This window comes from Echinops telfairi, unplaced genomic scaffold (genome assembly GCF_000313985.2).
Source record: "Echinops telfairi isolate 266 unplaced genomic scaffold, ASM31398v2 ScPeMD7_2291;HRSCAF=2852, whole genome shotgun sequence".
Lineage (NCBI taxonomy): Eukaryota > Metazoa > Chordata > Mammalia > Afrosoricida > Tenrecidae > Echinops > Echinops telfairi.
This window is the reverse complement of record NW_022106189.1, coordinates 1,152,703-1,178,871: the sequence shown is the minus strand read 5'-3', so window position 1 is coordinate 1,178,871 and position 26,169 is coordinate 1,152,703. Positions and strand designations below refer to the sequence as shown.

Sequence of the window (26,169 nt, the reverse complement as noted above, 5' to 3'; positions counted from 1 at the left end):
CACCAAGCTGGGCTGAGGTGAACAATGCTACCATGTAATGTGTCTGACTGCATCATTGTAATATCTCTCATGCTCTCGATGACTTTAATATAATACTTATATATTTCAACCATATAATTGTGCATTACTGAACCCGTGATTAGCGGTGGGGGCTGGCCCCCCATCTCACCTCTAAACATTTTAATTTAATACTACACATAATTATCTACCTTGGTGTTGAAAAAGCATCTAACACACTTTTATTATAGAACACTCAAAACTAGTCACAGAAGGGAAATTTCTCAGCATGATAAAAGGACATTTATGAAGAATTCACAGCAAATATCGTGCTCAATGGTGCACAAGTGGAAGCTTTTCACTTAAAGATCAGGAACAAGAAAAAGATGCTCTTTTCACAACTGCTGTTCAACATTGTACTAGATGGTCTAGCCAAAACATAAGAAGAAATCAAGGCATTGTTATTGAAAAGGAAGAAGGAAACTATTCAAAACCGACACAATTCCTTATGTGTGTGTATAATATATAGATAATATCCCTAGAAATCTGTCAGCAATCCACTAGTAATGTTTATAAATATATTCAGCAAAGTTGTAGAATATACAATCAGTTGATAAGAATCAATTGTGTTTCTATACACCAGAAATGAAAATCTGAGAAAGAAATTAAGACAATAATTTTATTTATAATAGCATCTGAAAGAAGAAAATACCTAGAAGTAAACTAAGCCAAGCGAGTGAAAGACTTGTGCACTGAAAACTACAAATTACCCGGCTTGATCGCCCGCCCTGGACCCCCCTCCCTGCCCCGCAACACACACACACACACACACACATACACACCGGGGCAAAACACAAAGGGTGTGCATCAGAGCAGCAAAGAGAGCAAAGCAATGAAGTCCCCAAGGAATTAAAAAAATACTTTGTGGGGCAGGGCTTGGCAACTCATCAGACTCAGAAAATATTCACAAGGGTCAACAGACAGACCTGGAACTATTTGTAGGCTTTTAAAAAAAAATGTCTACATAAGATAGGCAGGATAAATACACCCTTGATAGTCTCAACCATGTAAAGTTCTGGTCTATGCTATATAAAATGGTTGAACCTTGAAAATATGCTGAGTGGTGCCTACCTCCCTGATACGATCACTGAAGACAAATGTGTGCATAAGCAAATGTGTTGAAGAAAGCTGATGGTGCCTGGCTATCAAAAGTTAAAGCATCTGGGGTCTTAAAGACTTGAAGATAAACAAGTGGCCATCTAGCTCAGAAGCAACAAAGCCCACATGGAAGAAGCACACCAGCCTGTGTGTGACCATGAGCTGTCGAAGGGATCAGGTATCAAGCATCAAAGAACAAAAAATCATATCATTGTAAATGTGGGTGAGTGCAGAGTGGAGACTCAAAGCCCATTGGTAGGCAACTGGACACCCCCTTGTGGGGAGGAGATGAGCCAGTCAGGGTGCAGGGTAGCAACAATGAAACATATAACTTTCCTCTAGTTCTTAAATGCTTCCCCTCTCCCCCACTATCATGATCCCAATTCTACTTTACAAATCTGGCTAGTCCAGAGGATGTACATTGGTACAGATAGCAACTGGAAACACAGGGAATCCAGGACAGATGACTCCTTCAGGACCAGTGGTGAGAGTGGCGATGCCTGGAGGGTGGAGGGAATGTGGGGTGGAAAGGGGGAGCTGATTACAAGAATCTATCTATAGCTTCCTCCCTGGACAACAGAGAAAAGGGTGGGGGGGGAGACGTCGGACAGTGTAACATATGACAAAATAATAATAATTTATGAATTATGAAGGGTTCATGAGGGAGAGGGGAGGGGGAAGGGAGGGGGGAAATGAGCAGCCGATATTAAGGGCTCAAGTAGAAGGCAAATGTTTTGAGAATGATGATGGCAACAAATGTACATATGGCATGACACAATGGATGTATGTATGGATTGTGATAAGAATTGTACAAGCCCCCAATAAAATGATTTAAAGAAAAAAGAAAATATGCAGAGTGAAATAAACCAGTCACAAAAGGGGCTAGTACTGTATAATATCTAGGTAAGGCAAGTTCACAGAAACAGATTAGAGTTTGACCAGGAACTATGATGATTTAAAAGGTTTTTTGGTTTTTAAAGATAATGGTGATAGCCATGCAACATTTTGAGTGTAATTAATGGCATCGAATTGTGCCCTTAGAAATGGTAAAATTGGCAAGTTTTATGTATATTTTACCACGAAATAAATTTGTAAGATATAGTGATGAAAATGTTATTAAATTTTTTAAATAGCAAAAGTCATGTACATTTATCACAATATAATTAAAAGTAGTATTAAATATATTATTTCAAACATCTCTCAATGACTTTATCGTCATTACAAATAGCAATTTCAGCATTTAACTTGCTATTTACAGTAAAGGACACTTGAGTAGGAAGAATAATAGGTGTTCTTTCACTGGTAATATCTCTTGTCTTGATATAATTCCAAGTTGTTTTGATTATTGTAGCTGTAAGTAAGCTTTGAGGTGGGAAGTTTGAGGCATCCTTCTTTGTTCTTCAGTATTGCTCTAGCTTTTCTGTTTCATTAAAGAATGTTGGGATTTGGATTGGGATTGCATTTTATCTATAGATCATTTTGGGTAGTATTGCTATTTTCCCAATGTTAAGTCTTCCAATCCACGAACACAAGATGCTTTCTCATTTATGTTTGTTTCTTGTAGTAATGCTTTATAATGTTCCTTGTATATGTCATTACTGATCCTGGTTAGGTATTTTATCCTTTGGAAGATTATTATAAATGGTATTATTTTCATATTTCTCCTTTTCAAGTTCTCCCAGTTAGTGTAGAGGAGTCTGTGTTAGTCTGGGTAGACTAGAGAAACAAATTCATAGACATTCTTATGTGTATAAGAAAGAGCTTTATATACAAGAGCAGTTGAATACTGAGAAAACATTCCAGTCCATATCAAATCCATAAGTCCAATATTAGCCCATATGTCCAATACCAATCTATAAAGTCCTCTTCAGACTCCCGAAACACATGCAATGATGTGGAATGCAGGAAGATCACAGGCCAGTGGGTGGGAAGTCTTGTGGAGCCAGTGGCATTATAAGCATCTCAGTGGTGGCAGGGGTCTCCACATGAACTTCTCTAGCTCCAGAGGTCTGGCTTCCTTCCCTCTCTCCATGTGTCTTCTCCACAGGGATGTTTTGCAGGGAGTGAGGAGAGAGAGAGAGAGAGAGAGAGAGAGAGAGAGAGAGAGAGAGACTGACTCCTGCCTCCAAGGAGGAAATACAGAAGTTCCCAGAATCTTCAGGAGAAAGGCCATGCCCACACAAAGGCCTTACTGACTATATCCTGATTGACAGTTGAAACTCCACCCCTTCACTCTTAATCCTCAAATTGACACAAGATTATGTAACTCCCACAGAGCCCAACTGATTTTTGTGTGTTGCTCTTGTAGCCTGCCACTTTACTGAATCTTCTATTAGTCCAGTAGCTTTCTTGTGATGTCTATCATTTTCTAAGTCTAGAAAGTACCATGTCATCTGTGAATAAGAATAATTTTACTTTTTCCTTTCCGATTTGTAGAACATTTCCCAACTTATTGGGAGAAAAAGGGACTTTTTACTCCCATGAAGAGTATGGGTGGATTTGGGGCTTGTACTTAATTCTAGCCCCAATCCAAGGATAACTAGGGGAAAGGGAAGTTGGGGGGAAATAGGGAGCTAGTAATAGTGAGTGCAAGAAAGAAGAAAATGTTCTAAAACTGATTGTAGTAATGATTGTACAACTCTTCTTGATATGATTGAACTATTGAATTTTATGATATGTGGCTTATGTGCCAGTGAAACTGTTTAAGAACAAACAGATTTACAGTCTCGGAAACCCCCAGAGGCAGTTCTACTCTGTCCTGATAAGGTCACTGTGAGTCAGAATGCATTCAGGGCAGTGAGGTTGATTTTCAGTGTGTACTGGCTACGACTTCCAGTACAATAGTGACTGAGTGGCTTCATTACCATCATCTCCTGACTTAATGCCTCGTGGTGAGTGTTTACGTTCCTCACAATTTCCTGCCTTTGTAGACAGAGCATCCTTGTTACTAATCCTTTTTTTTAATAGTTTTATTGACACTTCATCCACATATCATATAATTCACTAGTTCAATCATATCAAGAAGAGTTGTACAATCTTTAACACAATCAATTTTAGGACATTTTCTTATTTTTAAAAATAATTTTATTGGGGGCTCATATAACTCTTATCACAATCCATCCATCTATCCATTGGTACATTTTCTTTTTCCCCAATAATAATAATAATTCATTGTTATTCGTGCAATTATTTTTTCAATATTGGCAAAAATGTACACAAAAAGACATTCTCCAATTCAATAACTTCTACTTGTAAATTTCACTGCCATTGATTATACGCTTCATGTTGTACAATCATTATTGATATCCCTCTCCAAACTATTCTACCACCTTTAATATGAACTCAGTGCCCCCTAAGCAAAACCTCTTCCTCCTTCACTTGGAGTTCCTAATTCTTTGCTTGTGTTCTGTTTCTTTTTTGTAATGGATTCCTAAGAACAAGTGAGTTTTCTGGACAGGAAATCCACAGGAGAAGACCACAGCCACGTCACCCATGTTGATTCTAAGGGGACAGTCAGGCTTGGGCTGTTAGCATCATGTGTCCTCCGACAGTTAGTTGGGTGTCATCCGATGCCATCCTTGGGGTTATGGCACAGATTCTCAATGTGACTAACGGTATTATTGGGCTCCTCAAATTGCAGGGCAAGTGGTAGAATAGAAACAAGCCCATTGTTGGCTACCAGGGAAACGGAATCCTGAGTGTGGAGGGCACAAACATTCTCTTTTAGTGAAAGGAAAACAATTGGTGCTTTTACAAGATGTTCGTCATCCACCTGTGCCTCAGGTGCCCAACCGAATAAGGCCAGTCGGCCTCTTGGGGAAGGGGCAGTGCAAGTGGATGACTGGGGTTTGGCTGTCAGCTGCTCGGTTCTGCCTGTTTGCCACTGAGGCTCAGCTCTGCCAGTGTGCGTGCCCTCTGCCCTCTCTGCCCCGGGCTGGACTAACACTCACTCCAGCGGAGGGGTTTGGTTTCGCTTTTGACTCCTTGCGAGCGTTCCACCGTGGTGAAGTGTGTTCTCTCCTTTTTTCTCACAGAAGAAGAAGCACAGGAAGCATAAACACAAAGGCAAGCAGAAGACTCCAAAAGCCGAGAAAAGTAGTAGTTCTGAGAGCACTGGCAGCAGTGACAGTCTGAGTGACGACGAAGGGGCTGCAGCCATGTCACCCGAGGAGCTCCTCAGACGGTAGGGCAGGGGGGAGGGGGGCGGTGTAGTAGGAGCCAGTCAAAGGCTCATTGAACGTTTGATGTAATTAATTGTAAAATTATGCTCGATCTAACTGAATTATGGATTGTTATAATATCTGTAAGAGCTCCCAATGAAATGAGTTTTTAAAAAGTTTGATGTAATTATTTAGAGGCAAATATCAAAAATGGCAAGTTTGTATTTTCACTAAGCCTTTAAAAAGAAGTTAATTTTTCATTATGTAAATTATATGTGAAAATCCAAACCTTACAAATAATTTTAACGAATTCCTTGACCATTTCCTACAGGGTAGCCTCTAGCCAGTTCTTAAGTAAAAGAAGTTTTTTCTGTGACCAGCTGTGCTCTGTCACTTAAGCAACACTCCTAAACTCTATATCTGGTTCTGCAGTTCATGATAATGGCTGTGGAAGTCATGGTAGCCATGGTTAAAGGGTTTATCAATGAAGTTAATAAGTTGAAATGCAAGTGAGAAATACTCAGGATGCAGTTTTTCATCAGGACATGTTGCAAAGTTCTTTCAGGGCTGTAAATGAATGCCCAAAGGACATGTCACCCCTCTGTCAACCTCAACTGAAAGCATTCAGCTCAAGTACCAGGAGTCAGCAAGCCCAGCTCCCTGATTTAAGTGCCCAGATGCACCCTACCCCAAAGCCAGCCTCCTTCCCCCAAGCACTCAGCTGTACTTCCTCTGTGGCTGGGAATTTTATGGCCCTGGTTCATGCTTTGACTCCTGGTTTTGCTACCGCTCCTCTGATACCACATCTGTCTTCTGGATCCAGGAGTTCACTGCACAGGGATCTCAGATCCACAGGCCATGCTCTCTTGGCTCTTGTTGGTAGTATGATCCCCTCTCATGGCTCTCAGAGGGCTCATTTAACACCAGAAGGATGACAATGACAATAAATCCCGTTCACAATGAGTCACAGGTGAATCCTATTAGTGTCTTTCCCTATATTCTTACCCAGACCCATGCATGAATAAAAAGATTGTTTGGTGGGAGTTAGAGACTGTCTAAAAGAGCCACGTTAAAAAATTCAGTGTCCCTCACACGTAACATGAGCATATGAGCACATTCACATTTTGGTATACACTTTAATGTAAATAGTTTTATGCAGCATAAGTTTGTAAGGAATGAGCATTTAGAATGAATAAGTACTGTCAAATCATTTTTCAAAAGTGATTGTATCCATTTAAATTATAAAAGCACCTTGTTATCACATAATTTAAAAATTTAAAAATATTTGCAAGTAAATCCAACACCATTCCTAATAAAAACACTCACCAAAATAGGAGTAGAAGGGAACTCCCTCAGCAGAATTAGACAGTGGCCAACATTGGGCTCAGTGCGGAGTGACTGAACGTGTTCCTCTTGCAATGGGAACCAGACGAGGATCCCTTCATCACTGCTCCTGGTCAGCATTGACCTGGAAGTCGACGTAGCCAGAGCAGTACGATAAGGGAAAGAAAAGGCATTTGAATTGGCAAAGAGGAAGTAAAACTACCTGTGTTTGCAAATGATATGATCCTGTACATAGAAAATCCCAAAGAATTGGCAAGAAAATGACTGAAACTAGTTGACAGATTAAGCGAGTGGCAGGGTACACGATTGACAGAGGAAATTCAGACATTCCTTTGAACCCACAAAGAGAGCTCTACCAAGGAAACCAGGAAAAAATCCCATTCACCATTAGCCAGCCAAAGATTAAATACTTAGAAATATATCTAACTAGAGATACAAAAGGCCTACATAGGAAAACACAAAACACTTCTACAAGAGTTCCCTCTTGGAATAAGCCTCTGGTAAGTCCCCTCTGACCATTGCCCAGGGATATGACGAGCCTTGCTGTCAGCCAGCATGTATTGGAAAGGATACAAATCTAGGTTAAAATTTAACACCTTATCATGAGCTCTCCCTTTGGCCCATTTAAAATGTATTCTAGTTTTTATTCGTTTCTGTTATCTTTTCATTTAAGGGTTTTCAATGTCTTACTTTGTTATTGTTATTATTATCAGTTTTTCTTTATATGAAATCCAGGATCAGTAACTCCATAGAGACAGTAACTCCCAGAATAGTTTTTTGAGGTTATGGCAGGGGAGCTTTGTGGAAAATAGAGAGCTATTATTAATGAGTACCAAAAAGAAGAAAAGGTTCTAAAATAGATTGTGGTGATGATTGCACAACTTTTTAATATGTTTAAGCTATTGAATTGTATGTTAATTTTATGTAAAAAATAAAATTGTTAAAATTTAGAAACAACAGCTAGGACGATGTTTGTCGGCCAAGAGCCTGTAGAAAATATGGTTCTTAATGTGAAACTATACAAGTATATCTTTTAAAGTCAAGATTAAAGGCAGCAAAGACTATTATCAGCAAAAACAACCACAAGAGACTTGAATATTAAATAAAAGGATATATCCTTTTGGATATATGGATAGAAAGTCTTAGCATTGTGAAAATGTTAGTATTATCCACAGCAATGTATGGATATAATGCAATTATGATCCAGATTTCAATATTATCTAAAGAGAGGAAGAATAATCACCAACATTATATGGGAAAGAAAGAGACCCTGAATAAAGCCGTACTAAGGAAGAAGAACATGTACGGCACCCACACATCCTGATCTCAAAACTTACTACATAGCCACAGTAGTCAGAACAGCTTGGTACTGGTGCAACACATAGACCATTGTCATGGATTGAGAACCCAAACGTAAATCTACCCACTTACAGACAGCTGATCATTGACAAGGGGGCAACATTTATTAAGTAGGGGAAGAGATGATCTCTTTAACAGATGGTGCTGGTAAACTCAAGTGGATGAAAGACCTAAATGTAAAACCTAAAAATTTAAAGACCATCAAAGAAAAAAATAGGGACAAGCTTCAAAACCTCTCACTGCCATGGAGTGACTTCTGAGTCATAGTGACCCGCAGGGTAGCACTGCCCCATAGGTCTCCAAGGCTGTAAGTCTTTCTGAGAGTAGACAACATTATCAACGGGTGGTTTCGAACTGCTGATCTTGTGGTTGGTCATCCAAAAAGTAACCTACTATGCCACCAGGGCTCCTCAGAAACAGACTTAGGGGCCCTAATACATGGTGTAAATACACTCTCCAACATAACTTAGAACACACAAATGCTAGAAGACAAAGTAGATGGCTGAGACCTCTTAAAACGTGGACACCTCACTGTCAAATGTAACACCAAAAGAATAAAAAAGGAACCCTCACATGGGTTGAGGGGTGGGAGAGGGATTCTTTTCTCAGTGACGTATTGGAAGGGACTGGTCTCTAACATTTACAGAAAACTGCCTCAAGAAGAAAAAGGACAAATGATCCAAATGAGAAATGGGCACAGAACAGAGCAGCAAAGAAGACATTCAGGGGGCCAGCAAACACAGGAGGAAATTGTTGTTCGGGGCCATCAGCTTGGGACCCTGTGCACAACCGAACACAACACGGTCCGGTCCTGTGCCATCCTCACAGTTGTTCCTGTGCCCGAACCCATTGTCGCAGCCACTGGGTCAGTCCATCTCATTGAAGGCCTTCCTCTTTCTTGATGCGCCTCCACTTTACCAAGCATGATGTTCTTCTCCAGGGACTGGTCTTTCTTGACAACATGCCAAAGTATGTAAGTAGAAAGCAATTGGAGAGATGCAAATCAAAAAAGCAATGAGAGATCATCTCACCCAGCAAAGTTAAAAAAATAGAAAAAACAAATGCTGGTGAGACTGGAGAGACTGGAACCTTTAGACAATCTTTTTTTTTTTTTTTCCTTTAGACAATCTTGGTAGGCCTATAAAATGGTACAAACACCAGCATGAAACAGGGAACCAGTACAGAGGTCTGACAGGCCAGCCCCAATACCAACTATGTAGCCAGCCACCACTCCCCCCAGAAGAATTTACTTCAGAGGACAGCACTGAAGCTACAGCTCAGGGAGAGGACATGTCTGATCAGAGCACATGGGAATCAAATGAAGGGGGAGGAAGAGAGAGTGGAGTACATCCTGGCCCACCAAGCCTTGAATAGACAATGCACAGAGGACCATATGGCTGGCCCCACTATGAGACACACCATCCCTACAGGGGACAACACTGGAGACATGGTGTGGGAATCGCGCCTGATCTGACCCCACCACACCAAGGCAAAACACTAAAGGCGTGCAACAGAACAGCAAGAGGAGCAGAGCAAGGAAGTCCCGAGGAAATACCAAAAATAAACTTTGGGGCCAGGGCATGGCATCCCATCAGACTCGACTGAAAACATTCCCTGAAGGTCAACAAACAGACCATGAAACTATTTATAGGCTTTTCTTTTTTTTTTGTCATAGTTTTTGTTGTTGTTTTGTTTTGCTCTGTCTTGTTTTTGTGCATATTATTATTTCTGCAGGTCTATCTAGATAAGACAGACTGGATAAACAATCTGGAGTAGAAAACAACAGGACCGACGACAGTTCCTGGGGGACACGGGAGGGAAAGAGGTGGGGGGAAAGGAAGTGGTGTTAACAAACCCAGGGACAAGGGAACAACAAGTTATCCGGGGGATCAGTGGCGAGGAGGGTGTAAGAGGCCTGGTGGGGCTTGGTCAAGGGCAATGTAACCAAGAGGAATTACTGAAACCCAAATGAAAGGTGAGCATGATAGTGGGACAAGAGGAAAGTAAAAGGAAATAGAGGAAAGAACTAGGAGGCAAAGGGCATTTATAGAGGTATAAATACAGGCATGTACATATGTAAATATATTTATATATGAGGATGGGGAAATAGATCTATGTGCATATATTTATAGGTTTAGTATTAAGGTAGCAGATAAACATTGGGCCTCCACTCAAGTACTCCCTCAATGCAAGAATACTTTGTTCTATTAAACTGGCATTCAATGTTGCTTACCTTCCCAACACAATTGCTGAAGGCAAATGCATGCATAAGCAAATGTGTTGAAGAAAGCCGATGGTGCCTGGCTATCAAAAAATATAGTGTCTGTGTTCTTAACGGCTTGAAGGTACACAAGTGCCCATCTAGCTCAGAAGCAACAAAGCCCACATGGAAGAAGCACACCAGCCTGTGTGATCATTAGGTGTCAAAGGGATCAGGTATCAGGCTTCAAAGAACAAAAAAATCATATCATTGTGAATGAGGGGGAGTGTGGAGTGGGGACCCTAAGCCCATCTGTAGGCAAGTGGACATCCCCTTACAAAAGGGTCACGGAGAGATGATGAGCCAGTTAGGGTGCAGTGTAGCAAGGATGAAACATACAACTTTCCTCTAGTTCCTAAATGCCCCCCCCCCACTATCATGATTCCAATTCTACCTTACAAATCCCACTAGACCAGAGGATGTACACTGGTACAGATAGGAAATGGAAACACTGGGAATCCAGGACAGATGATCCCTTCAGGACCAGTGCTGTGAGTGGCAATACCGGGAAGGTGGGGTAGAAAGAGGGAACCTCTAACAAGGATCTACCTATAACCCCCTCCCCAGGGGACAGACAATGGAAAAGTGGGTGAAGGGAGGTGCCGGACACTGTAAGACTTGACAAAATAATAATAATTTATAATTTATTAAGGGTTCATTGGGGGGCGGGCAGGGAAGGAGGGGAAAAATGAGCTGATACCAAGGGCTCACGTAGAAAGCAAATGTTTTGAGAATGATGAGGGCAACAGATGTACAAATAAATGTGCTTGACACAGTGGATGTAGGTATAGATTATGATAAGAGTTGTATGAGCCCCCAATAAAATGATTAAATAAATAAATTTTAAATAAAATAAAATGGTGCAACCACAGTGGAAAATGATATGGCACTTCCTTAAAAAGTTGGGACTATTAGTACTATATACACATAATGCTATTATGTGTATATCTTAGAGAAATAAGAACCCTGGCAGAAATAGATGTATTCACATCCATGTGCATTGCGGCACTATTCACAATCACAAAAAGATAGAAACAACCTAAATGCCTATCAATAGAATAATAGATAACCTATGGTATATACAGTGCCCTGTGCAACTATTCATCTCTCCTTATCCAGATCAAAGAAGAGTGAAGAAAATGAAAGATACATGGAAACATTTAGTCCAGGGATTAATATCCCATATGACTACCACTACCAACCACTCTGGAAGGGATCATATTAGAACAGTGTTTCCAGAGTGGGTGATAGTACCCCCTGGGGGCACTGGAACCACCCGGGGGCTGCAGAAGCAGATAACTATACTTTATCCTGAATTGTGTATTATGCTATACACGTTTTTAATTGCCAGTGGGGCACAGAGTGATTTTTATTAAGGGGATGGTAAGTTAAGTACGTTTGAGAACCTATGTATTAAAAGGAGAGAAGAACGTGGTACAACACTCAAAACCATCGAAAGACCAGATGTACTTGTCCGTAGAGACTGGTGGAACCCCTTAGCTGATGGCCCTTTTTCAGTCAAGCGGTGGACAGATCTCCAAGGTAGACAGTAACACGTGTGAGGTAGGCACTCCTTGGAATAATCAACCATGTGAGCTCAAAGGGGCAAAGATGGGTGCAGAAGGCAGGAAGGGTTAGGAAAAATGGAGGACTAGAAACAGCAGACACGAGGAGGAAGTGGGAAACAGGAAATACAGGGAACAAGTGGGAAGAGTCAATGTAAAGACTGCATTTGATGACATGAAACAGCATGTGTATGAATTTTTTAATGGAAAACTGATTTGCATTGTAAGCCATCACCCAATTTACAATAAAAAGTTAAAAGATTTGCTAGTATGATGGGTTAGAAAAAATATTTCTTTTAGGCTTCATTTCCCTGATTGCTAATGAGGCTGGACATCATTTCCTGTTCCTGAGGCTCGGTTTACTGTCCATGTCCTTTGCTTGACTTTCTGTTGGGTCGTTTGATTGATTGATTTAGGTTAGTTCTTAAAGCAGACATTCTGCTTTCCTGTCACTGGGTTTGCCCACTCTAGCATCCCGTAGACACGGGACCACACTGTTACGCAGACTGCTTGCTCATTACGCCTTGGAAGAAGCAGGAGTAGACCAGCGCCCCAGAAGCCCTCTCCCCGTTATCTCTGGTCCGCCCTCCCCAGCTCCGCTCTTCCCCACAGGGGTCCCTATTCCTCTTCATCCTGGCACTGTGGCTTTCCCTTGCCCATTTGTATTTTCCCCTTCAGTTTTTGATTATTAAAAGAGCCCTGTGGCAAGGACTGCATTGTGAGGCTTGTGAGACGCCTCTGCCTGATCCCAGGCAGCAAGTGCTTGTTCCTTCTGGCCTCTCTGGAGTGCACCTTTGGATGGGACCCCACAGTGTGTCTACGCCACCTGCTCCACAGCTGTGTACATCTGGGCTGCCACGTGGGGGCCATGATGAATGGAGCTCCATCCATCATTCTGTGTGTGTGTGTGTGTGTGTGTGTGTGTGTGTGTGTGTGTGAGAGAGAGAGAGAGAGAGAGAGAGAGAGAGAGACAGTCTTACAATTGATACCTCAGCTTCTGGCCTTGGAATGAACCCATTTTTCTGCTCTGGTCCCAAAGGCCTATGAGAAATGTGGAAGAGAGTGAAACCAGGGTTCGAGCTGGCCCTCTGTCCACACAGTTCCCACTGCAATGTGTGGGGGGGAGTCTCCTGAGTGGGTTCTGGGGCAGCAGACTATGCACTTGAAGAACACAGATGGACTGAGGTGTTCACCCTGGATGGGCATCCCTGATGCATTATGGGTGGCAGCCTGCCCTGGGCCTCAGGAGGGAGGCCCTGAAGGTGCTGTTGGGTTTCCCAGCTTGTATCTAACTTTCCCCTCTCTCCTTTTTTTCCCTTTTCAGGCTGAAACGTCTTCCACTAAAGAGGCAGTGACGTAATCCCATGTTGGCCGGCCCCCATAAGATCTCCTCCATGATGGAAGATCATTGATTGTACAGATTGTATTTATGTAAATTCGTGGTCTAAAATAATTTTTAGAACCTTGACATTTCAAAGGCTGCCTTCGAAGTTGTAGATATTGATTTCTATTTTTAACTTCAGAAAGTGTTCCCAGGGGAAAAAAATTCAGTGTACGCTTTAATTCATTAAAATGGACTTTTTGTATTTTTCGCTTGGGTTTTTGTTTTGTTTTGTAATTTTCTTGGGACTGTAAACAGAAATTAAACATGAGGGTTTCCCCCTGGTTGTGTTATGAAGGAAGCAGAGTCCACACAAAGGCCTGGGGGATTCTTTTAGTGCAGGTGTCTTGTGGTTGATGGCAGTGGCCAGAAGCCCCGTGGGTGTCACAGAGCCAGGCTGACACCATTTCAGATGAGCAGCACATTTTTCTGCACAGTGAAGAGGAGAGCATGCACCTCCCCTGGGACCACGCCAGCTCGAGACCCCACTCTGAGGGGCCTCATCTGCACTGACAAGACCTTAAAAAAATAATAAAGTGCCTTTGTTGTTTACATTACAGAAGTAACATTAATCAAAACTACTTAAAAGGAAAAACCAGTTCTACCTCAGAGATGACGACCCTAGTGCTTTGGAACAATTCTTTCCATCTTTTCGTAGCTTGGAGTGTTTGCCTGATCTTACTTTTGCTAGCCTTGGGGCAAACAGGTACCCTCCTGTCCTTAGAGAGTCTGTGTACTTGCCTCTGACCACGGCATCCGATTCCCAGCGCCGTTTCGCAAACACCTTGCTGCTTTCTCTGTTGGCCACGGAGCAAATTGGCAGGTGCCCCTAGGCAGGCAGGGGGCACGCAGGACCCGCACGCGGCGAGCAGGAAGATGGGAGCGTGGTTTTACCGTTTGACATGCTTCGCCTCATTCTTGTGCTTTTAACTTGAAGGCCCCTCCCCCTGCTGCTTTTATTATATTATTGTTATTATTGCGATTTTCATGAGACCCTTGTTGTTAACCCAGTAGGAAGGAGTCCTGGTGGTGTAGTCGTGGTTATGTATCGGGCTGTTAATTGCAAGGTCAACAGTTCTAAACCACCAGCTGCTCCACTGGAGAAAGATGAGGCTTTCTACTCCAAGGCTTGGAGTCTCAGAAATTCCCTGGGGCAGTTCTACGCTGCCCTGTAGCGTCACCATGAGTCGGAATCGACTTCATGGCGGTGAGTTTTGGGGAGGCAGGAGGCAGCCACGCGCTAGGTGGGTCCCAAGGGCCAGGCGCGGGTGGGCCCCAGGGGCGCGCGGCGCCACCGTTTATGGCTAGGTGATGGCTTCCCAGAAGTCGAGCGCTTCTAGCTCCCAGAAGACCACAGGCGTGGGTGAAAAGTTTGTGCCCCAGCACTATGGAGTGTGGCTGCTGCCCTCGATCCTCGCCCGCAAGTGGCGGTCCCACACGCTGCCCTGGCACACCGTGGCCAGAGCCTATGGCTACTTCAAGCTGCCCATCATGGAGCGCCAGCTGCAACTGCTGAAGACCCTGGACCCGCTGGACATCGGCAGGGCCTCGCCGGCGCCTGCGGGGCCAGCGGAGCTGGAGAAGCCGTCCTGGGGCGACCAGGAGCTCCTCTCCAAGGTCAGCGCCCCTCTTTGGGGGAGGGTTGGTGGCCTGTTCCCCACACGCGGGGTGGTCACCCGCGGCTGCGACCCATGAAGTGACGCTGTGGGCCTGGCCCCGGCCCGTGGCAGCTCCTAAGTGGGACTTCGGCAGATTCAGCAAAGGAGAAGTTGGTGGGGCCCGGGGGCGTGGGCACGGGCACGGGGGACACAACTGCTGGCCAGAGGAGACCCTGTGTCAAAGCTGTGGGACAGTCCCAGCGCAGACCTTATTGTGGCCACTGGCCGCGACACGCCAGGAGTAAAAGAGCCCTCCAGGCCCCGAAACAGCTTTGGAAGCCACAAAAATGGGGGACACTTAGTCCTCCTCACTTTGCATTCTCAGTGCTGTTCATGAGGAGACTCCATTGATAAAACGCCCAGCTAGAATGATCAGACAATATGCAACTGGGAGTTCGAAACCAAACCCTGCCACGGACACTTTAAATACCAGAGCAGAGAACTAGAGAACCAGTTCGTGGAATCCCCCAGATGGCAGGCATAAAACAGAAAGGTGCATTAATTATGAGAGGAGATGAGACTCCTTACAGGAATAGGAAGCTTCATCTTTTCTCCCTGAGCAGTGGCTGGTGGGTTTGAACTGTTGTCCTTTAGGTCAGCAGCCCAATTCATAACCAGCTTTGCCAATGGGACTCCTTAACATCTCTCTCGAAGAAAACCAAATTCTCTGCCATCTAGTCAATTCTGACTCAGGACAGGGCAGAGCTGCGCCTGTGAGTTTCAGAGACTTTGTCTGGTCTTTCTCTGGGCTTTCTCCCAAGGAAGGGCTGGTGGTTTCAAACTACTGACCTTGTGTTAGCGACCCAACAAGTGTCCATTCCACCACTAGAGCTTCCTGAGAAGGATCTCACACATACTCACGTCAATTCTGACTCATCATGATGTGAGAGAGGCCCTACAGAACAGGGCAGAATTGCCCCTGTGGGCTTCTGCAACTGTAATTTTTAATGGGAGTAGAAGTCGTTTCTTCCTCCTGCGCATGTGGTTAGCAGCCCAACTCCTTTCCTGCTACACCTCGGGGGCTCCTTGGACCGAGCGGGAGAGGGGAAGCAAGAAGAGCTGCAAAGACAATGTCCCAGAGCCGGGAGAGCCCTGCTGAGTGACAGGTGCTGGGAGAGGAGGAAAGGCCTTCCCACCCCAGACTGATGTGCAGGTTTCTCCCAGCTGCTGGGGCGGTGGCGTTCCCTGCAAGGATTATCCAGTGGCTGGCACAACCCTGCCCTGTCCACCAATTGGGTGCTCCCCAATGTAGCACCTGTGTGAAAAGATATCAAAACTGTGTCCCCAGGCTTAGCTGTGCTTTTAGTCCTGATATTTATTTTTAATATTTAAGTAAAAGGAGAGCCCAAGAATGGTGGTTTGTTGCTGTGTGTTCTTTCTTTGTATTGTCCATCAAACATTTCCAAGTTTCAACTTCAAAAGATACAGAAGTGATTTAAAATGAAAAATCTAATCAGGACCCTTGCCCCTAGCTACCCCGTTTCCTGCGAGACAGGCAACAAATGTCCCGATGTCGTCTGTCCTTACAAGGAATCTTTTATGCACACAACAGCATTGTATGAATGTTTTCTCTATCCTCCTTTTAAAACTGGTAGCATGGCTTACAAACCTTCCTCGTCTTTTTAAAATCAGCGTTGTTGACCTTAATTCACATGTCATACAATTCAGTCCCATTAAAGAGCTGTGCATCATGTGCATGTTAGAACATCTTCTGCCTTCTGGTACTCATTGTTGTTAGCTTCCCTTTTCCACACACCCGCTCCTGCCATGCCCCGAGGAAACTATTAATCCAATTACAGTCTATAAATTTACTATCCTGGATTTCAATAAGGAAGACGAGAAGAATTGGTGCATTTGACACCGGTGCTGGCCAAGAATATTGAAAAGACCTTGCTAAACGGACAGACTGATCTGTGGTCTGTCTTAGAGGTAATGTGGCCAGAGTGCTCCGTAGAGGCAAGGATAGTAAAGCTTTGTCTGACATACTTCAGACATGTTGGCAGGGGAGACCAGGCCCTGGAGATGAACATCACGCGTGGTGAAGTGGAGGGGCAGTGACAAGAGGAAGGCCCTGGAGGAATGGATTGACACCGTGGCTAAGACGATGAGCTCACACATAGGACCAAGTGTCAGGATGGTGCAGGACCAGGTAGGGTTTCATTCTGTTGTGCACAGGGTCCGACCAGATGGCACCTCAGAACAGCAATATCCTAGATTTCGTATACAGAAAAACATACAAAACAAAAACAAAACCCCCACAATGACAAAACAGAAAAACCTCAATTGAAAAGAAAGCAGAAAAATACTAACACTGGAACAAATTTAAAATGGATCCCCAAATGTCTGTTTTACTTTAGTATTGTTATTGGGATTTTTTGGGTGCGTTTTTCTGTATATGAAATCCAGGGTAGTTAAATCTAGAGACAGTAACTGGTTACAGGTTCCTTGGTGGTATGGCAAGGGAGGTTTGGGCAAAATGGGGAGCTAATAACAATGAGTACAAGATTAAAGAAAAGGTTCTAAAATGGATTGTGGTGATGGTTGTACAACCCTTCTTGATGTGCCTGAGTGATTGAATTGTATGATATGTGAATTATATGCCAATAAAACTGTTGGTTGGGCATGGGGGTGCGGGTGGGGGGAGCTACCATCTCAGAGTTCCACCCTGCCCTATAGGGTTGCCATGAGTCAGAATGGACTTGGTGGCAGGGAGTAACTGGAATAGGCTGGAGCACTCTCTGTGGGAGAAGTTCCCAGGTCTCTGCACAACTTGCTCCCCTTTATACACTCCCCAGCTCTCCCGCCTCCCACCCCACCTCCCACCCCCAATCCTGCACCTCCTGGACTCCCTCAGTATTCAGAGGCAAAGCGCAGTGCCCCCTAGCCTCCCCTTCGCTCTGCTCCTCACTCCCAGAAATTCAGCTTGCCAGAGTCCCCCCTGCCTTCCTGCTCCTCTCCCCACAGCCCACAGTGGTAGATCTGAAGGTAGAGCTGATCTACCCACAGTGGTAGATCTGAAGGGAGATCTGATCTACCCACAGTGGTAGATCTGAAGGGAGACCTGATCTACCCACAGTGGGAGATCTGAAGGGAGATCTGATCTACCCACAGTGGGAGATCTGAAGGTAGATCTGATCTACCCAGAGTGGGAGATCTGAAGGGAGCACTTGCAGATTTCATCTTTTTAAAACAATAATTTTATTGGGATATAATTTACATAGCATACAATTGACCTACATAAAGGGTGTTAATGTATTCACTGACGTGCACAGCCACAATCCATTTCAGAATATCTTATCACCCCCCTAAAAGAACCCGCATCCCACCAGCAGTCACTCCTCATTTCCCTTTAACCCCCTTTCCCCATCCTAGGCACCCACCAATCTCCTCTCTGCTGCTATACTTTGGTCTATCCTGAATCCTTCACATACCCAGAAACAAGCATCATGAGGGTTTTGGGTGACTAGTTTCTTTTCTTTTTTTAAAAATTTAATCATTTTATTGGGGGCTCGTACAACTCTTATATCCATCCATCCATCCATCCATCCATCCATCCATCCATCCATCCATCCATCCATCCATTGTCAAGCACATTTGTACATCTGTTGCCATCGTCATTCTCAAAACCCTTGTTTTCTACTTGGGTGACTGGTTTCTGTATGTGTTTTCAAAGTAATATTCCATTTGGGTGCATGTCACATTTCAATGATCTGATCATCGGTTGATGGGTCTTTGGGTTGTTTCCAAGTGTTAGGTATTATGAATAAGCCACTGTAACTATTGTGGAATACATTTTTTAGAATATCTTTTTGAAAAGCTTTTCATTGTGAATCAAGTGGAAGCTTACAGAGCAACCAGTTTGTATTCAACAGTTCATGCACAGTTTATTTCACCTCAAGCACTGCAGTTCCCTCCACGTGCTAACACACCCTCTTGGTGTTTCCTCCTTTCCTAACTCTCTCCACTGCGTCCTTTGGGTCTATGTTGCCCTTTTAGTCTTAAATCATCAACTGATTATTTTGTGACAAGGGTGGGTTCATGAAGGTTGACTAAGGGCATAGTCTCAGAGGGTCCCACCAATCTCTATCTGATCTCTCTTATGATTTTGCATTCCCCTCACATGTTTCTCCCGCTCTGTCCAGAACCTTCGAAGGTGATTTTTTTCAGAGCCGGTAGTGGTGGCAGTGGGGCACCACGTCGTTCTTGTGATCTCCGGGTTGTGGAGACGATGTCTGGGCAGTCCAGGAGTCCACTGGATGAGTTGTTTCCAAGCGTCTTTCCATCTGCTTCCCTCTTCTTTCCTCCAGATTGGAGAGATCCACGGTTGCACCTCAGCTGGTAGCTCACCAGCTTTTAAGAACCTGTCACTACTCGCCAAAGTAGGATGTAGACCACTGTCTTTGTGAACCATGCTATGCCAGTTGACCTTGGCGTCCCCTGAAACTAGGATCCTGACCCTCCAGGCCCAGCCACTTGGTGTTTGCTATGTCTACGAAATTTTCAGAACTTACCCCTGTATGTGCCGCCACATTCACAGTTACAATTGCAGCAAAAGAAAATAGACCTCTACAGAAAACCCTCTGTCAAAGCTGTGTGCATTTGTGGGAACACTCACACGTCTGCTCCCACACTGGTCCAGCCTCTGTGTCTGCCAAGCCCCTGCCAGTGCATCACAACTAATACACGGTTGTGTACATAACATTATTTGCCTCTGTTGCTTTGAGCTCTGGAAAGCCCCTCACTGGCTTGCCCCGCTGTCATCATTTTGTGTTGATCTCCTTCTTACATCACCTCTCCTTCACCCACATCAGCACTGAGCTACCTGCTAACCCATGACTTCCCCTCCCACCTGACCCCTCCACTCCTGGTATCTGTCAAAGAATATTTCTCTTTGTGTGAAAACCATTTCTTGACTTTTTATAACAAATGGTCGCAGACAATCTATCTGTCCTTTTGCATCTGATTCATTTCACTCATGTCTGACGGGTTCATCCATATTGTGAGATGTTTCACAGATTGATCATTACCGGACAAGGTGGTGTGCGAACACCTGCAGTTCCTAAGTCATGACGTCATTCACGCTGAACCGTTTGAAGAGCTGTCAGGCTCTTTCCAGGGTGGCGGCACCATTTGACTAGCAGCGTGTACATGCTCTTGTTCTGCCTCATCCTCACCCACGTGCTAGTGTCTGATTTTATTATTATTATAACCACCCTAGTAGGTGAGAAGGAGACTGGATGCGTGGTGGATATGCGTTGGGTTGCAATCTGGAAGGTCTGCAGTTTAAACCCACCTGACAGGGCTTTCTGTTCCTGTAAACAGTCACAGTCTTGGAAACCCACAGGGGCAGTTCTACCCTTCTTCTAGGGTTGCTCTGAGTTGGCACCGACTTCATGGCAGTGAGTTTGTTTGTTTGTTTGTTTGTTTGTTTCAGTAGGTGATACCTAAGGAGCCCTTGTAATATAGTAGATACATGTTGGGCTTCAATCTGAAAGGGCAGCAATTTGAAACTACCAGCTGCTCCTTGGGAGAAAGATGGGGCTGTGTATTCCCTTAAAGAGTTACAGTCTTAAAAACTCACAGGGACAGTTCTACCCTGTCATATAGAGTCACTATGAGTTGGCATTAACTCAATGACAGTGAACTTGGTTTTTTAGTAGGTGGGAAGTCATGTCTCCTTGTGGTTTTAATTTGCATTTCCCAAATGGTTAGCCATACGTCTTCAATCTGTATGCTGAGCAAAAAATTTGAGAAACAGTACTACATGAAGAAGAAAGAACATGGCATCCAGATTGAGGGAGGCTCATTAAGTCTGGAATATGTCGATGAAATGAAAGAGGATTTGGAGATCCACGACTATAATCTTCAGTATGGATTCCACCTCAATATAAAGAACACAAAAATCCTGGCAACTGTACCAATAAATCACATCGTGATAAATGGAGAAAACAATTGAAGTTGTCAAGGATTTCATTTTACTCATGGGAATGCTCGTGAAAATAGCAGTCAAGAAATCAAATAGTGTATTGCATCGGATGAAACTGCTGCAAAAGACTTTGTTTTGAAGTGTTAACGAGCAAAGATGTCACTTTGAAGACTAAGGTGCCCCTGACATAAGCCTTGGTATTTTTAATGGCCTCATAGCATGTGAGAACTCGACACTGAAAGTTCCTGTTGTTGTTAGGTGCGGTTGGGTCGTTCCAGTCCATAGCAATGCTGTGCACAACAGAACAAAGTATGGTCCGGTCCTGCACCAGCCGCCCAGCTCTTCCTGTGCTTGAGCCCATTATTGCAGTCACCGTGGCAACCCATCTCGTCGAGATGGACAATGAATAAGGATGATTGTGGGGAACAGAAGGATTTCTCTTAAGTTGTCTCCCCAAAATATATGCCAGACTTAGCTTGAGAATGACTGTTCTTTAGGCAGTGAAAATAGGTCAGAGGTTATTCTCCTTAACATCAGCCATCTAGAGCGGCCAGACTGTATAGTCTGACTCACCCCAAATAGGGCCCATTCCCTTCTGACATTGTTCCCTTGAAGCAGTGCCCAAAGGCAAGCCCGGGACCACTCTAAGATGATTAGGTCATCCCCCTCTTATTGCTTGTATTGCCTATGTTACACACCTCTCTATGACGTAGGTTGTTATCTGCTATCAGGGGGCTTGCATGCCTCCCAGGATAGTAATTGCCTGCTTTACTGTATGTGACACCAGAATGATCAAACCTGTTCAAGGATGAATTGTACTGCCCCTTTCTGTGATGCATAATGCTGTGATGTATCCCCCTAAAGTAATATGATGGGTGGTTAGCAATAAATAAGGAGGCTCCTTGCTTCTCGGGAGGGTGGCTGGCCAAGGGTGGCTGGCCGAGGGTGGCTGGCAGGGGGCGGCTGAGGAAGGAGGGCTGCTTCCCATGAGGGGCTACTCCCATGAGGGCAGTGGACAAGAGGGCAGCTCTCGCGAGGGAGGCGGCTCCTGCTCTGGCAGCCGGGTTCCCCCTACGAGGACCACCAAGCGGGGCGGAGGTGAGCAATGCTACCATGTAATATGTCTGACTGTATTATTGTATTATCTCTCATGTTCTCGATGACTTTAATATAATGCTTATATATCTCAACCGTACAAGTGTGCATTACTGAACCCAGAAGTAGTATTACTGAACCAGTGAGTTCTAGTAGCGGGTGGGGCTGGCACCCCACTCCCTCGGCGTCATTTTTAATGTAATACTACAGATGATCAAAGGATTTATGCATTTGAATTATGGTGTTGGTGAAGAATATCTCAAGTACCTTGGACTGCCAGGAGAATAAACAAACTGTCTTGGAAGAAGTACGACAAGAATGCCCCTTGAATTGAGGATGGTGAGACTTCATCTCATGGACTTTGGACATGTTTGTTGTCACGAGGGACCAGTGTTTGGAGAAGGGCATAATGCTGGGGAAAGTAGTAAAAGAGAAGGACCCTCAAGGAGACCGGTTGGCATAGTGGCTGCAGCAATGGGCTCAAGCATAACAGGACCGGGCAGTGTTTCCTCTGTTGGATATGGGTTGCTATTAGCTGGAACAGACTCGACTCCACCTAACCAACACTGGCTACTGACATGGAGCATCTTTTCACGTGCTTATCACGCATGGGAGCCCTATATACTGGGCTGCTAACAGTCAGTTCAGCAGTTCAGCAAGGTCAGCAGTTTGAAACCACCAGTGGCTCCTCAGGAGAAAGACGAGGCTTTCTGCTTCCGTAAAGATTTACATTCTTGGACATGCACAGGGGCCGTTCTGTTGTGTCCTATGAATCGGAATCGACTTGATGTTAGGGAGCCTATCACCCATGACCATATCTTCTTTGGAGAAATGTTTATTCAGATTCTTTCCTTACGTTTTAATTGAGCTATTTGTCTTTTCAGTGAGTTGTAAATGCCCTTTATATAGTCTACTATAAATCCCTCATCAAATAGATGATTAACAAAAAATTTATTTTTAAATTTTGTGATTGTCTTTTTATTTTCTTGATGTTGTCCCTTGAAGCAAAAGCATTTTCCATGTTGGAAACGCCGAATTTCTCAATATATTTTGTTGTGGCTTGCGCTTCTTGCCAAAGCCAAGATCATAAAACTTTACATGCATGTTTCTTTCCAATGATCTTATCATTTTAACTCTTTTTTTTCTTCATTTTAACTCTTTAAGTATTTAATTTATTTTGAATTTTTTTGGGGTAAATGACATGAAATACAGGTCCAATTTTACCCATATGCATGTGGAGTTACAGTAGTCCCAGCATCATTTGTTGACAACTAGTCCTTCTTTTTAACTATTTTATTTGCATATCATTCAATATTTCAATATAATTTCAATAATTAACATAATTCATATTGACATCATACAATTCAATAATTCAATCACCTTAAGAAGTGTTCAATCATCTCCACAGTTTCAGAAACTTTTCTTCTTTCTTTGTACTCCTTGTTACCAGCTCCTATTTCCCCCAACCTCTCCATACCCCCAAGGAACCATTAATCCAGTTAAACCACCTCTAGATTTACCTACCCTGGATTTCATACACAGAAAGATATTAAAAAAAACCTCACAACAATAACAAAGTAAAACAGATACAAATAAAAAAGAAAGCAGAAAATAGTAAAAACTGAAAACTAGAACAAATTTAAATGGATCATAAAGGAGGTGCTAAATTTTAACCTAACTGCACCTGCAACAATCCGTTTTCCAATGGATTTGGCATAGTGCTTCATTAATTGTTTGTAGTATTAAATTAAAATGGTGTGTGGGGGTGGGTGGGGATCAAGCCCCCACCCGCTACTAGCACTACTAACGGGTTCAGTAAGTACAATTGTACGGTTGTGATATATAAGTATTAAAAGTCATCGAGAGCATGAGCGATATTACAATAATGCAGTCAGACACATTACATGGTAGCATTGCTCACCTCAGCCCAGCTTGGTGGTCCACATGGAGAGAGGGGGAAGGGAAGGAGGGCATGGGAACAAGGGAGAGAGGACAGGAGAAGAGAGGGGGAGCCAAAGAGAGAGGTCAGAGAGATCAGAGTCAGAGCGGTCAGAGAGCTCTATATTGCTGACCCACACCTATATACCTTTTGAGGGCATGCAAGCCCACTAATTACAGGTAGAGACATACGTCACAGGAAGGGGTTACACAGCAATGAGAGAGGGTGGTCTAGGGGGTAGTTTCTGGGTCTCCATAGGAACCATTATCAGTAGGGTGAAAACTCCGCCTACAGGAGCCTGTCCATTGTCCCCAGAGGCAGGGAGCAGGCCCACCCCTGCGGTAGGATGAGACAGCAGTCTGGCAACTGATTGCCCTCAGCGGGGGAATGCCTACGCATCTGACCTCCCCCCACAATTGTTCTGCCCCAAATCAATTGTATACAAGTGAGAGTTTATTCTGTATTGAAAAGAATAACATTGATCTCTGTGTCATCCTTCTACAGGCATCACATTGTCTTGTTTTGTGTGGTCTGTAGTGCACTTTGATGTCAGGATGTTACAGGGTGTGTGAACCCTTTGCCTTTATTGCTCTTCAAGATAGTCTTGGCTTTCTGAGTGACTTGTGTTTTGATGTGGATTTTAGGATTCGTTGGGATTTTGACAGGAATGGCTTCAAATTAGTAGACTAATTTGAGGAGTGTTGTCATTTTAACCATCTCAGTTTTCTGATTCATAACTATGAATGTCTTTCCAGTTTTTTAGGTTTTCTTTAACTTCTTGCAAACAACATTTTGCAGTTTTCAAAGGATGAGTTTTGCATTTCTCTTGGTCAATCTGTTGCCACATGTTCTTTTTCATGTTGTGGCAAAATGGACGTTTTCTAAATTTCAGTGTTTGGATTGCTTACGGTATGTATATAGAAGTACGATAGCTTTTTAAAAAATGCTGATGTTATATCCTGCAACCTTACTGAATTTGTTCACTCCATTGCTTTTTCAGGTCCCATTCAAAATTCTGAAGGACCACGTGCAGGTGGTGAGCTCCTGCCATTTCTGTGTGGATGACACCAAGATCCTCAGTGGTTCCTATGACCGAACTGTGAAACTGTGGGTAGGTGGCCCCGGGTCAGGCCCTCCAGGAGCTAAAACATCTCAGGAGCCTATGTCCCATGGAGTGTCCCCTTGTGCTGAGTTCCTGGACACTCAAAGATCTCCAAGTTCAAAAGGACTTTGAGCAAAGTCCAGGCAGGATGAGCAAAATGAGGCCCACCCCCAGCCGTGTCAAGCTGCTGGTGACACAAAATTAGTGTTGCTGCTACTAACCTGTTCATTTGTAAACAGTGAGAGTAGAGGACAGAGAGCCCTGGGCTGGGAGTTTCCCACCTTTTGTTGGAGGTGGCTCCACATGTGTCTTTGACCCACTTGCATCTCTGAGCTATATCGTTCCTTGCAATCTCCTCTATTGATTTAGAAAGCTCAACTCTATCCACAAAGACTATATGGCCAGACCTGAGTGGACAGAAGATGGCCAGGCCAGGGACCTGCCTGTAACAGGTGGTTGGGAGAGGCCAGCCTGAGCACATGGCAGCGCCACAGTTTCAGGACCCAGGAGCACAGGGGCAGGATTGTGATGGTCAGACATGGTTGCATAAAGGTGGTCACCTGAACCCTTCTGGGTCTTTCTGTGAAAAGCTGGTAGATGCTAGCAGGCCTGTTTGTGAGCATTGCTGGTCAGTGAGGAGGGAGTTAGGAAGGAACTGGACTGGGGTCAGCAAGGACCAGGCCTCAGATGACTGTGTGGCTGGGGCTCTGGCCCACGGGGGAAGACAGGCAGTTGTGAGTTTTCACATCTCCTCTGGCTTCAGGGGCAGGAGAAGGACAGGGAATGAGGCAAGGCTGGCTCCTCAGTTCTAGTTTGGGTGATGCGGTGGAGGATAACCCCTCTGGCTCCAGATGACCCTAGAGGAGTGTATGCAATGCCATCAGTGGGTGCCAAGTGCAGGCAGAGCAGGCAAGAGGTCACCACCAAAATAGGTTGAGACCACATATCTGGGACCCCCATCTGTGTAACCCGACATGACTTCCTGGCCCTCTTTTAGCTTGTGGATACTTCCCAGGACCAACTATGTATTGGGGCTAGTCCAGGGCCTACCTGCTCCATACCAGGCCCCAACAGGCACCCACTCACTCTGCTACTGCCCTATGATCTCCTGGCTGTGAAAACGACACATTTCTTTCTTTTTTTAAGTCATTTTATTAGGGCTCATACAACTCTTATCACAATCCATACATACATCAATTGTGTAAAGCACATTTGTACATTCATT

The 26,169-nt window shown here is 44.1% G+C and overlaps 2 protein-coding genes across 2 annotated transcripts in view; both read left to right on the top strand.

The window, feature by feature from the left end:
• GPATCH1 (G-patch domain containing 1) overlaps nucleotides 1-13,616 on the top strand; it is a 58,937-nt gene extending 45,321 nt beyond the window's left edge. The window contains exons 19-20 of the mRNA XM_004704910.3: nucleotides 5,190-5,338; nucleotides 13,168-13,616. Coding sequence (XP_004704967.2) covers nucleotides 5,190-5,338; nucleotides 13,168-13,198 — 180 coding nt within the window. The 3' untranslated portion in view covers nucleotides 13,199-13,616. The remainder of the gene's footprint in view (nucleotides 1-5,189; nucleotides 5,339-13,167) is intronic.
• A 919-nt stretch (nucleotides 13,617-14,535) lies between these two features.
• Nucleotides 14,536-26,169, top strand: part of WDR88 (WD repeat domain 88) — a 54,751-nt gene continuing 43,117 nt past the window's right edge. Inside the window, exons 1-2 of the mRNA XM_004704911.2 lie at nucleotides 14,536-14,841; nucleotides 24,843-24,953. Coding sequence (XP_004704968.1) covers nucleotides 14,536-14,841; nucleotides 24,843-24,953 — 417 coding nt within the window. The remainder of the gene's footprint in view (nucleotides 14,842-24,842; nucleotides 24,954-26,169) is intronic.